General features: G+C 38.5%; 1 protein-coding gene and 1 pseudogene across 1 annotated transcript; both read right to left on the bottom strand.

Annotated features, from left to right (window-relative positions):
* Positions 1-3,002: 3,002 nt before the first annotated feature.
* LOC102996141 (olfactory receptor 4D10-like) lies at positions 3,003-3,969 on the bottom strand. The gene is given in 2 exon segments (XM_024133435.1): positions 3,003-3,164; positions 3,166-3,969. Coding segments are annotated over 2 exon segments (966 nt in total).
* Positions 3,970-4,170: 201 nt separating this feature from the next.
* Positions 4,171-12,394, bottom strand: part of LOC102991713 (olfactory receptor 5A1-like) — a 13,930-nt pseudogene continuing 5,706 nt past the window's right edge.

Below are 12,394 nucleotides of genomic sequence, written 5' to 3'. Positions count from 1 at the left end.
TGTGTACTTATTACATTATTTGCAGTCAAAATATTTTTATAAATATTAACAATTACACCTAGATTTCAAAATTTCTCACTTGAACACATACACACCCAGACACCACAGACGTACATACCCAGGTAGAGTTATACATCTTACCTAAAATCTCCAGTCTTCTTTCCAGAACTCCGACATCTTACCTGATCTTCACATGAATCATTCAGCTTCAGAAAATTCTGTGAACTACCCCTCTGAAGGCCAGTGATTTCAATGGCTTCTCTTCCATGTTTACGTGGAACGGTCAGACACAGGGAATCATATTTGCTTGGCTCTTCCATGCTGATACAGCGTGCCCCATCATATTTACCAATTCCTTAATCCCCAAACCAGTACGAGAATTATCAGAGGGAATGTAGTTGGACGTGGCTTTGGAAAAATTCTGCTGATGGAAAAGTTGTTTCAGTGGGGATCATTAAAGAGCATATACACTATGTGCTATTTAGATACACACACTTTGGAACACACGTTTTTGTTTGGGGTCCAAAATTTTCTAGCAGTAGTAAAGACTCTCTCCTTGACCAAACACTGCTCAGCCTCCCCTGAATCTGTCAACAAAGTCTAGACTTTTGGACCTCCATGTTTGTCTCTGCATTGTCCAATTTTAGCAAAAGTCCTGCTAAGTCACTTTAGCCAGAATTCCCCGCCCTCCTCATTTGATCACCTTCCACACCTAATCAGGTTTCTCATCCTCCAGCACCTCCCAGGTGATGTCTGATCACCCTGGCCTGCCTTCAGCAAGAATCCTGTTAGGTCACTTTAGCCAGGATGCCTCCTTCCCCCTGTTTTCCTTTGTAATTTTCCTATTGGGAAATAAATGTTCTTAGGGATGGTGAACAATTTCCTTAGGCAGCTTCACTCTTGCAGGGAGATTCCTGAAGTGTGACACACAGGTGTTGGCAGGAGCCCTTGGATCTGAAGGGTTATGTAGGTGAGAGTGAAAGAGATCTCAGTGGGGTGCCGACCAAAGTGTGTAATGGAGCTTTCATAAGATCCACACTGGCTCCACCAGCAAATTCTACTCGTTGGACCTTCAGAGTTTTTCAACATTCTCACCACTCTACCATGACTACCCGAAGTCATGTCTTCATTATTTCTGCTATAGTAACTTCTTAATTGGTCTCCGTGTTTTCGTCCTCAGCCCTCTTCAGTCTATTCATAACAGTAGCTCCTGCAATTCTCTTAAAACATGCATAATTAGTCCACTTTTCAAAGCCCTCCAAGTGCATCCCATCTTACTTAACGTGAAAGTCAAAATCCTTCCAGTGGTTTAAAAAGTCCTAATGACCTGAACCCATGGCCCAGTTATCTCTCTGACCTCAACTACTACCCCTCTCCTCATTGCTTCCTCTCATCTAATGACAAAGTCCTCCTTGCTGTTTCTTGGATGCTCTGGGCACATCCCCACCTCAGGGCCTTTGCATGTCTGATTTGTGGGCTGATATTTGTACCACGACATGAATATTTTTATAATTAAAAAAAAATTAAGATCTATTCAGCTCGCTGCTTTGTGACCACCTAGAGGGGTGGGATAAGGAGGGTGGGAGGGAGACGCAAGAGGGAGGGGATACGGGGATATATATGCACACATATAGCTGATTCACTTCGTTATACAGCAGAGACTAACACAACATTGTGAAGCAATTAGACTCCAATAAAGATGTTAAATTAAAAAAAAATTAAGATCTATTATCTACCTCCAGAAATGGAGGGAAAAAAACCTCCCAGCAGTTGTAAATAGCATAGTAAGTAAACAAATAAAAGCTGAGTTGATATACAGAATAATGTTTTCCACTTCATTCCAACCCTTTTGAGTGTATATGCATCGTCTGAAGCAGCTGCAGAGGTTTCTGTCCATTTTAAGGAGTCAGGTTGTCGGGGAATAAAAACGAATCGGTTGTTTTCTTAACCATATTCTCCAATGATTTTAGCAGCAAAAATGAGCGGGAGGCAATATTCATTCATCGACCTTTTAAATTTTCATGAATGTTTTCTATGGTCTGCTTGCTCTGCCAGGTGCTGGGGATAAAACCATAAATAAAGCATAGAGAGAACAAGGAATGGGAAACAGGGTCCTGAGTGCTGTGCTGGGGCCAAGTGCAGGGCCCTGAGGGAGAGCAGTGGCCAGGGGCCAGTGGGCCAGGGCTTCAGAGGAAGGTGAACGTGCAGACCTGCCTGAGGTCACAGAACTCATAAATGCAGAGATCCATACTCTAATTCAAGCTGTGCTGACTTCAAGGCACCTGCTCTCAATCGCTGGAGTGTGGGCTTTGGAAGGGGAAACCTTCAGGAAATAGATGTTTCATTTATTCATATTCTAGAGTCAGAGCAGGTGCTTCACTTGGATGTGTTTACTTCCTTACGATGTGATCACTTCATGAAAAATCTTATAGAATCCAAATGCCCAAACTGTGTTATTTTCTAATGTGTCTCAGCTCCCTTCCTGTAAACATTGTAGAAATGTAGAGGGAATGTCTGGGTCTGTATATATTTTTGTTTTTTCTTAATTAAAAAATTTATTTAGATAAGTGGAGACTCCCATGCGGTCGTAAGAAATAGCAAGAGAGACCCCACCTTAACTCATTCTCCCCCAGTGACCATTTCACAATATCCATGTACATCAAAACATCAAGTTGTACATCCTAAATATATGCCATTTGTATTTGTTAATTATAACTCAATAGAGCTGAAAAAAACCCTGCAACTATCCAATGTGATAAAATTGTCTGAGGGTATTGGATTCCATTTTCTTGCTTTCTTTCAAGGCTGTATTGCAAAGTGACATACACTTCTCTGGCTAACTATCTGATTTCTCTACCTCTTTTGTACCATAAACCCCATTTTTTTTACATTATTATCGCATGCTGACCAGAATGTTTGTAAGTCATACGTATATTAGTAGAACTATAAAAGTTAATCAGAAATCTTTTAGTAAATATAGTTTATTTGATGCACAAACATTTTCAAAGGTGGTGAGACAGTGAGCTATCAGTCCACACCCTGTCAGAAGGCATGAGTCTTCCCCTCAGTCTCCTCATGGCTGACTTCATCTCCTGGTTCCTCAGAGTGTAGATCAGGGGCTTCAGCAGAGGGGAGGTGACAGTGAAGGTGGCAGAGATGGCCTTACGGGGTGGGGAGGGCGGCGAAGGGCCGGGCGTAGACATAGATGCAGGGCACGAAGTGCAGGGTCACCGCTGCGATGTGGGCTGCGCAGGTAGAGATGGCTTTCCTCCTGCCCTCCCCTGCCTGAGACCTTAGTAATAATAGTCTGACCGTATAGGACGCCAGGAGGAAAGTGAACCACAGTGTGGTGAGCAGTCCGTTATTGGGAATCAGCAGCAGCTCAAGCATAAGAACGTCAGCACAGGCGAGTTTGAGGACGTGGGGGACATCACAGTAAAACGTGTCCAGGACATTGGGTCCACAGAAGGGGATTGGGAGCAAGAGGGAAATCTGCACGATGGAGTGGACGAAGCCCCCAACCCGGGAAGCCACTATTAACCCAATGCCTCGGCCTCTACTCATGATGGGCACATAGTGCAGGGGCTTAGAGATGGCCGCATACCGATCTAATGCCATAACTGACAAAGAAAATGCATCCACCCCGCCAATAAAATGGAAGAGAGACATCTGCGGGAAGCAGCCATTGAAGGAGATGGTCTTTCTCTGGGACAGAAGGTCCACCAGAACTTTGGGACCTGTGATGGAGGAAAAGCAGATGTCGGCAATAGATAAATTACGGAGCAAAAGATGCCTGCGGGTGTGAAGGCGAGATTCACAGGTCACTGTGAGCATGATGAGGAGGTTTCCCAGCAGAGTTGTCACGTACACCAAAAGTAGGAAGAGGGATAAGACCACGCTCAGTCCTTGATTCTGGGTTAGGCCAAGGAAAATAAGTTCTTTTACCCTGGTGCAGTTTCCCAGCTCCATGGACTCATCCTCTTTTCCTCTGTTTTCTCTGAAGCTACTTCATATGAAAGTGCTCAGCCATTCACTTTGTTTTCTTCTTAAACACTGTGAATGCAGTTCCGGTGTTCCTCACGTGGCCGCAGTGTTCGCAATGCGGTGAATCGTCCACGTTTTTAAGATTGCAATCAGTTTGGGGAGCCAATCAAATCATCACATGTGAAATCACTCAATACTTCTTTTCCTATAAATCTGTTTTTGGAAAGAATAAGCGTTTGTGTTAAGTAGCGACATTTACATGCGCAGTCTGTTTTATTTAATTAATTTATTTTGGTTTTTTAAATGTTGTTATTATTTTTAATTTCACACAAATTTATTGATGTCAAGAGCTGTCTGAAGCATTTTTTTTTTGTATTCAAGCCATATCTTTGTATTCAAAGATAAGTGAGACACGGCTCCAGCCATTGTGGACTTATAGTCTACAAGTTTAATATTCCTATTAGCAAATATTCTGTTGACTTGCTAAAAAAAGTTGTCTTCCGTTTCTTATTACAGTGTTGCTGTGCATGAGTCAGTTTCCTTGCTCTTGGCTGTTTTATGTCGAATTTCGTAAAATTGCAGCCTCTTACTTTGTGTAGGTAACTTGTCATTGTGCTTACTTTCTACTAATGAGATAATTTACTTAATAATTCTTTAAAAATACTTAAAATTTGCTATTGGAAAACAGATTGAAACAATGTGTAAATCCAAATCTCAAAGACTATCATAACTTTTCTTATTGTGGTAAAAACAGAAACGTGAGAGCTACCCTCTTAAAAATTTTAGGTGCACAATACAGTATTGTTAACTGTGGCCACAGTTATGTACAAAAGATCTCTAGAACATATTCATCTTGTATAACTGACGTGATCCTTGCTTGAGTCTGGGGAAGAGAAGAAAGATAGTGAGCCACTTCTGAGAGGTGGGCCGTACTGTATCAGGCATGCTCTTCTCTGCCTCTTTCCTTTTGTGGATCAAAGATAAAGAAGTGGAGGGATCACACAGCAGGAAGAGACATTGATATTATTAGAATAATGCCCAATTTTATGTAAGCTGTTATAAAGCATTCTCAGGAGATTTTATAATAATTATTATATTTTAAAATTTATTTATTTATTTATTTTTGGCTCCGTTGGGTCTTCGTTGTTGAGTGCGGGCCTTCTCTAGTTGCAGAGAGTGGGGGCTACTCTTTGTTGCGGTGCGCGGGCTTCTCACTGTGGTGGCTTCTCTTGTTGCAGAGCATGGGCTCTAGGCACGTGGGCTTCAGTAGTTGTGTCTCGTGGGCTCAGTAATTGTGGCTCGCGGGCTCTAGAGCACAGGCTCAGTAGTTGTGGCGCGCTGGCTTAGTTGCTCTGCAGCATGTGGGATCTTCCCGGACCAGGGCTTGAACCCGTGTCCCCTGCATTGGCAGGCAGGGTCTCAATCACTGCGCCGCCAGGGAAGTCCCCTATAATCATTATTTGTTTCTCCTTATCCTTAGCAAGTGACCATTTATTGCAATCTTCAAATGCATGTAGATAAATTGGACCACATCGTCAAAGTGTTTTCAGGTTAACGAAATGAATGATTGTGTAAATTGATGAATGTAATACATGATCAAATGTGAAATGTGTTATGAGAAGAGAAGAAGTAGAATTGGGTGAAGCAGGACATATGACAGGAGATGATAAGAGATGTCATGATTTTCAACAGTAACAAAAGCTACTATTTTTTGAGCTTACTCTATGTGGAGGTATTAAAAGTATTTAATTTTGCCACTATCCTTTAGTAAGGGATAATGTTATTCTTGGTTTTCATAAGGAATATATTATGAATTTATGTTTGGTTGAAGGGAAGGAAGAGATGGAAATAGGATGAAAATAAACAAAGAAACAGTCTTTTTTTAAACCTTCAATCATATATATATATGATTAAATCTATGACTATATATGTATATATATAGTCTAATTTTGTATAACAAAAATGTTTGATAAAGTCTGTCTGAAGATAAGCATTTGGCAGAAAGGGCTTTGAGAATCACACTGAATGGACCACACTTCTGCATTCCTCTTAACACGACATCTTTCTTCCCATTGGTAACACCCACCTTTGCTGTCTCTGTCACTGAGAAGACCATCTTGGCTCTGAAACATTTAATACAACTGGGAAGTATTAAAGTCAAACTATTTTTACAAAATCAATAAGGACATCTCAATTTCACTATGCATAACCTTACCCTTAGCTAGAAGTTGAATGTCTTTACCTAATTCCTTTGATCCTGAAACTCCAAGTACAAATTCTATGTCCTTAGGTTGAGCGCAGAACAAAACACTGGTGACGTTGATTCTTGGAAATTTTGTTTCTGAAGGTAAAGCCCTTTGGAGGACTAAATATCTTAGTGTCTTTTCTCCCCTTTCAAGAAAAAAGGGTAGATTCAAAGAATCACATCTTCAAGGTTCTTTCACTGTGCCTTATGCACAAATCCCTCAGCCTCAGGTCTTATATAAGAATTGAAAAGGGAATATTATTGGACAGGGAGGGGAAGTCAAGTGCCTGATTGGGCCGTTTGTGACGAATTTGCAATGGGAGTTATTAAAAAGTCACCAAGATACACACACACACACACACACACACACACACACACACAAGAACATAATCTGGTTGGCGTCCAAATTATTTAGAGGCAATAGATGAAACCTATACCTTTATTGACAGCTCAATCAGAACTTTGTTAAGACATGCCAATTGCTGTTCCTGCGATAATAAAAGGGTCCAATTTTGTTGGCGTGCAAGACTCAGAGGACACCACAGACAAGTGAGTTTTAATTATACTGTCAAAAAACTAGAAGAAGAGAACTGGCCCCCAAATCCTTTGCTATTAGTCCAGTTTCTGATTATACACAGGATGCTTATAGTCTCATGAGTCCCCTCAGGTAGGGAAATATGACTTAGATGGTGTTTGGGGAACACATGATTTTCTTGTTTTCCAACATTCTTCTCACATGGAATCTCTCAATTTCCATACAGCTAGATAAGTACATTAGTAAAGCTGTCCACACAATTACTGTAGTTATTTAAGATTAATTGACTTATTAAATGGTTTCATATCATATGGAAGGTACTTTGTTTCTAGAATGATGATGGGTTTGGATTTACCTGCTTTTCGATTTTGTTTTAGTATATTAAACTAGTCTACAAAAATTAAAACTGCATGGGTTAGGGTGTTTGAGATGGGTATTTTTTCCACCTTTATTGAGATATAATTGACATATATGTTGTGTATGTTTAAGGTATAGAAAATGTTGTGATTTGATACATTTACATACTCCAAAAATGGTTATCCTAGTAGTGTTAACTAAAAAGTCCATTATCTCACATATATACTAATTCTTTTTTGAGGTGAGATCACTTAAGACCTACTCTCTCCGTATTCTAGAGTGAACATGTATTACTTTTGAAACATACTAAAATCAATATCTAAACAAACTTAGAGGGCATGTCTTACTTCCTATGCTGCATGACTGTGAACATACATAAAATTCCTTTTTAAAGCTGCAAAGGTCGGGGCTTCCCTGGTGGCGCAGTGGTTGAGAATCTGCCTGCCAATGCAGGGGACACCGGTTCGAGCCCTGGTCTGGGACGATCCCACGTGCCGCGGAGCAACTAGGCCCGTGAGCCACAACTACTGAGCCTGCGCGTCTGGAGCCTGTGCTCCGCAACAAGAGAGGCCGCGAGAGTGGGAGGCCTGCGCACAGCAATGAAGAGTGGCCCCCGCTTGCCACAACTAGAGAAAGCCCTCGCACAGAAATGAAGACCCAACACAGCCATAAATAAATAAACAAATAAATTTTTTTTAAAAAGCTGCAAAGGTCAATATGAAGAGCCAATAGATGTCACAGTAGGTGTCACATTGAACCTCCTGATGTGAAAAATAGAAACAAAGTGAACGGAATTCAGATTTCAAAAGGTTCCTACCAGTGAAATTTCTGATGTTTTTTAATCTATTCAATAAATATTCACTGAGCACCATGTTAATGAGGATTCTTGGGTTGCATGTGACAGAATCCCAAATCAAAACCCATAGAAGAAAATAAAAATTATGTAACCACTCATAAATAAATAACTTGGCATGCCAGTTTCTTTTCTGCATCCATGTTTTTGAAATAAAATTGGAGTTATACTAAAAATAAAAGATGTAATCTCTTAGCAACTTTCAAGTCTATAATACAGTATCGTGAACTATAATCACCGCTTTGGACATTAGATCCCCCAAACTTTTATTTATATTATAACTGGGAGTTTATACCCTTTGATCAACATCTCCGCATTTCTTTCACCCCCAGCACCTAGCGACCAACTCTGTTTCTATAAATTCAGATTTTTAGATTCCACATATAAATGAGATCATACAGTATTTATCTTTCTCTGTCTGACTTATTTCACTTATTTAATTAGGACTTATTTCACAAGGACTTACTTCACAAGGTCCATCCATGTTGTTGCAAGTGGCAGAATTTCCTTATTTTTTATGGCTGATAATATATACGTATTTATCCACATATTTATCCATTCATCCACTGATAGACACTTAGGTTGTTTCCATCTCTTGGATATTGTGAATAATGCTACAGGACCATGGGAGTTCTGATACCTCTTCTAGATCCTGATTTCGTTTCCTTTGGATATATACCCAGAGGTGGAATTGCTGGATCATTTGTAGTTCTGTTTTTAATTTGAGGAAGCTCTGTATTGTTTTTCATAGTGGCTGTACCAGTTTATATTTCCACCAACAGTGTACAACGATTTCCTCTTCTACACATCCTTGCTGATACTTGTTATCTCTTGTCTTTTTGATTATAGTCATTCTAATAGGTGTTGAAAGATATCTCATTGTGATTTTGATTGGCATTTCTCTGATGTTTAGTGATGTTGAGCATCTTTTCATGTATCTATTGACCATTTGTATGTCTTGTTTGGAAAAATACCTATTCAGTTCCTCTGCCCGTTTTAAAATTGGATTTTTTTCCTATTATTGAGTTGTATGAGTTCTTTATACATTTTGGATATTAACCCTTTATCTGATATATGATTTACAAATATCTTCTCCCATTCTGTAGGTTGTCCTTTCATTTGTTGATTCTGTCTTTTGATGTGCAGAAGCTTTTCAGTTTGATGTAGTTCCATTTATTAACTTTGCTTTGTTGCTTGTGTTTTTGGTGCCAGATCCAAAAAATCATTGCCAAGACCAATGCCAAGGAGGTTTCCCCCAGTTTTTCTTCTAGGAGTTTTATGGTTTCATGTCTTATGTTTAAATATTTAATCCATTCAAGTTAATTTTTGTGAGTGATATAAGACAGGGGTCCAATTTCATTATTATGCATGTGGTTATCCAGTTTTCCCAAAAATATTTATTGAAGAGGCTATCCTTTCTCCATTGTATATTCTTGGCTTTTTTCCCATAAATTAATCAATTGTAATTTTATGGATTTATTTCTGGGTTCTCACTTCTGTTCCATTGGTCTATATGTCTGTTTTTATGCTACTACTATGTAGCTTTGATTACTACAGGTTTGTAGTATGGTTTCAAATGATAAGTGTGATGCCTCTAGCTTTGTTCTTTCTCAAGTTCACTTTGGCTATGGAGGGTCTTTTGTGGTACCACACAATTTTAAGGATTGCTTTTCTATTTCTGTGAAAATTGCCTTTGGAATTTTGATGGGGATTGCATAGAATCTGTACCTATCTTTGGGTAGAATGGAAATTTTGTAATAAGAATTCTTCCAAACCATGAGCATGGAATATCTTCCCATTTATTTGTATTTTCTTGAATTTCTTTCATCAGTATTGTATGGTTTTTAGTGAACAGATCTTTCACTTCCTTGGTTAAATTTATTCCTAGGTATTTTATTCTCTTGATGCAATAGTAGATGGGATTGTTTTCTTAATTTATCTTTCTGATAGCTTGTTGTTAGCGTATAGAAATGATGTACTTTTTGACTTTGGTGATTTACAGTTTTGCCACAATGTGACTATATGTGGACTACTTCTTATGTATTCTAGGATGATATGTTATGAATATGGGAATTTGTATTTTTCATCAATTATAGAAATTTCCCAGTTATATCCCGTGAAATAGTGACTCTTCCTCATTCATATTATTTTTTCATTCTGGAACTCATGCAGATATATTACTTATTAGATTTGTTCATTTTCTATTCTAAGTCTCCTAACCATCCTTCTGTGTATATATGTGACCAATTTCACGGAGTTGTTCAGTTGGTTATAGCTTTCATTTCTAGAAGTTCTATTTCATTCTTTTTTTCTAGTTCTATTTCATTCTTTTTACAAAACTACTTTTTTTCTTTTATTATCTTTTTTTCTTGCTCATTTAAAACACTCCTTTAAGGGACTTCCCTGGTGGTCCAGTGGAGAAGAATCAGCCTTCCAATGCAGGGGACGTGGGTTCGATCTCTGGTCCGGGAACTAAGATCCCACATGCCGCGGGGCAACTAAGCAACTACTGAGCTTTTGAGCCTCAACAGGAGAGCCCGCGTGCCACAAACTACAGAGTCCACGTGCCCTGGAGCCCTCATGCCACAACTAGAGAGAAGCCCACATGTAGCAACTAGAGAGAAGCCCACTCGCTGCAACAAAGATCCGACACAGCCGAAAAACAAACAAACAAACAAACAAACAAAAACTCCTTTAATTTTTTTAGCTTCTTATTCACATTACATTCTGTATATGATTACTCCAGTGTTCAGGTCCTTGAGACTCTGTTATGCTTTGGTTGTTTCTTTTGATTCTTGCTAATAATGGCTAGTTTCTTCATGACTTTTAAATTTTGAATTATGAATTTATGTTCAGCTACTTATGTGGAAATCTTGGAAGGCTCAGGTTCAGTGTGCATTCCTTCAGAGAAGGCAAATATTTGTTTCTTCCAGGCGTCATAAGTCATTATTAACCCTGAATTACTCTTAGTTAATTTTTCCCTTTGGAGTTTCCCATTTCATGTAGGCAAAGCAAACTTGAATCCAAGACTCCTGTCAGGGTTTTGAATTCTCAGAAGAGATGATTTTTTTTTCCACTCAAAGCTCAGGTTGAGGCAAACAATTTCATTGTGATCTTTGCTGCGGGATGATTTTTATCCAGTTTACCCTTCCACTGATGGAGGAGTATTCAATTCTCTGGTTTTCTGCTTTATGTTTATTTTTGGTCCTGAGGCTTTCCCTTCCCTTCTTGTGAGTTCTGATATGCACTGAAGTGTATGTTTGCAAGAAGCAATGTATGTGCATGTTTAAATCAGGACTTTACTTCATGATATGTGGTCTTTCATTTTGCCTAAAATAGCTCTTACTATATTTTCTCCATGGATACTGGTGGCGTATACAAAAAATGATGTACGTAATTTGATTTTATATGTTACCACCAAGTTGAATTCTTTTACTATTTTCAATAATGTTTCAGTGAATTCCTTATAGCATTTTGGGTATATCTTCTCAATATCTGAGAATAATGACTTTTTTCCTCCAGTTTTCCCACCTTTATATACTTTCTCATTTTTGTAGTGTTTTTGAATATAAGTGAATTCAAGTTTAATAATTAATATTAGTGGTGATAGTGGGCATTATTGTCTATTTATGAACAGTATTAAAATTGTTTTAATGTTTAATCATTAGGTATAATGTTTGCTATATAGTTCTTGTTGATAGTCTTTATTGAGGTGGTACAATTTTTTCCTCAGTTCCTGGCTTCTTAGGTGCTTTGTTTCCTAGGGATGTAGGTTGAATTATAGTGAATATTTTCTGCGTCACTGAGATAATTGCCTTGTTTCTTCTTTTAATCTGTAATTGCAGTGAATTATATTAATATTTCTCTTTGAATTTCTGGAATAAATTCTACTTGATCTTGTTGCTATGTAATACATTGCTATGTAACTTCCTAATGTTTTATAAGAATTTTACATCTATCTCTAAAGATGTGATTGGTATGTACACCTATATTAGGTATGTGATATTATTAGATCTATTAGGTGCTATTATCTAGTTTGTCAATAGAGTTATGCTAATTCTTATAGAATGAGTTAAGGAGCATTCTAAAATGTATAAGATTTGGAAATTACTGGCTCCTTGAATATTTATTGGAAATCACCTGCAAAATTATTTAGGCCTAACATTTTTTTTAACAACTTTATTGGAGTATAATTACTTTACAATGGTGTGTTAGTTTCTGCTTTATAACAAAGTGAATCAGCTATACATATACATATATCTCAATATCTCCTCCCTCTTGCGTCGCCACCCCACCCCCATCCCACCCCTCTAGGTGGTCGCAAAGCACCAAGCTGATCTCCCTGTGCTATGCGGCTGCTTCCCACTAGCTATCTATTTTACATTTGGTAGTGTATATATGTACATGCCACTCTCTCACT

The sequence above is a fragment of the Physeter macrocephalus genome, chromosome 16, assembly GCF_002837175.3.
Source record: "Physeter macrocephalus isolate SW-GA chromosome 16, ASM283717v5, whole genome shotgun sequence".
Classification (NCBI taxonomy): domain Eukaryota; kingdom Metazoa; phylum Chordata; class Mammalia; order Artiodactyla; family Physeteridae; genus Physeter; species Physeter macrocephalus.
This window is presented reverse-complemented; position numbering and strand designations above follow the sequence as displayed.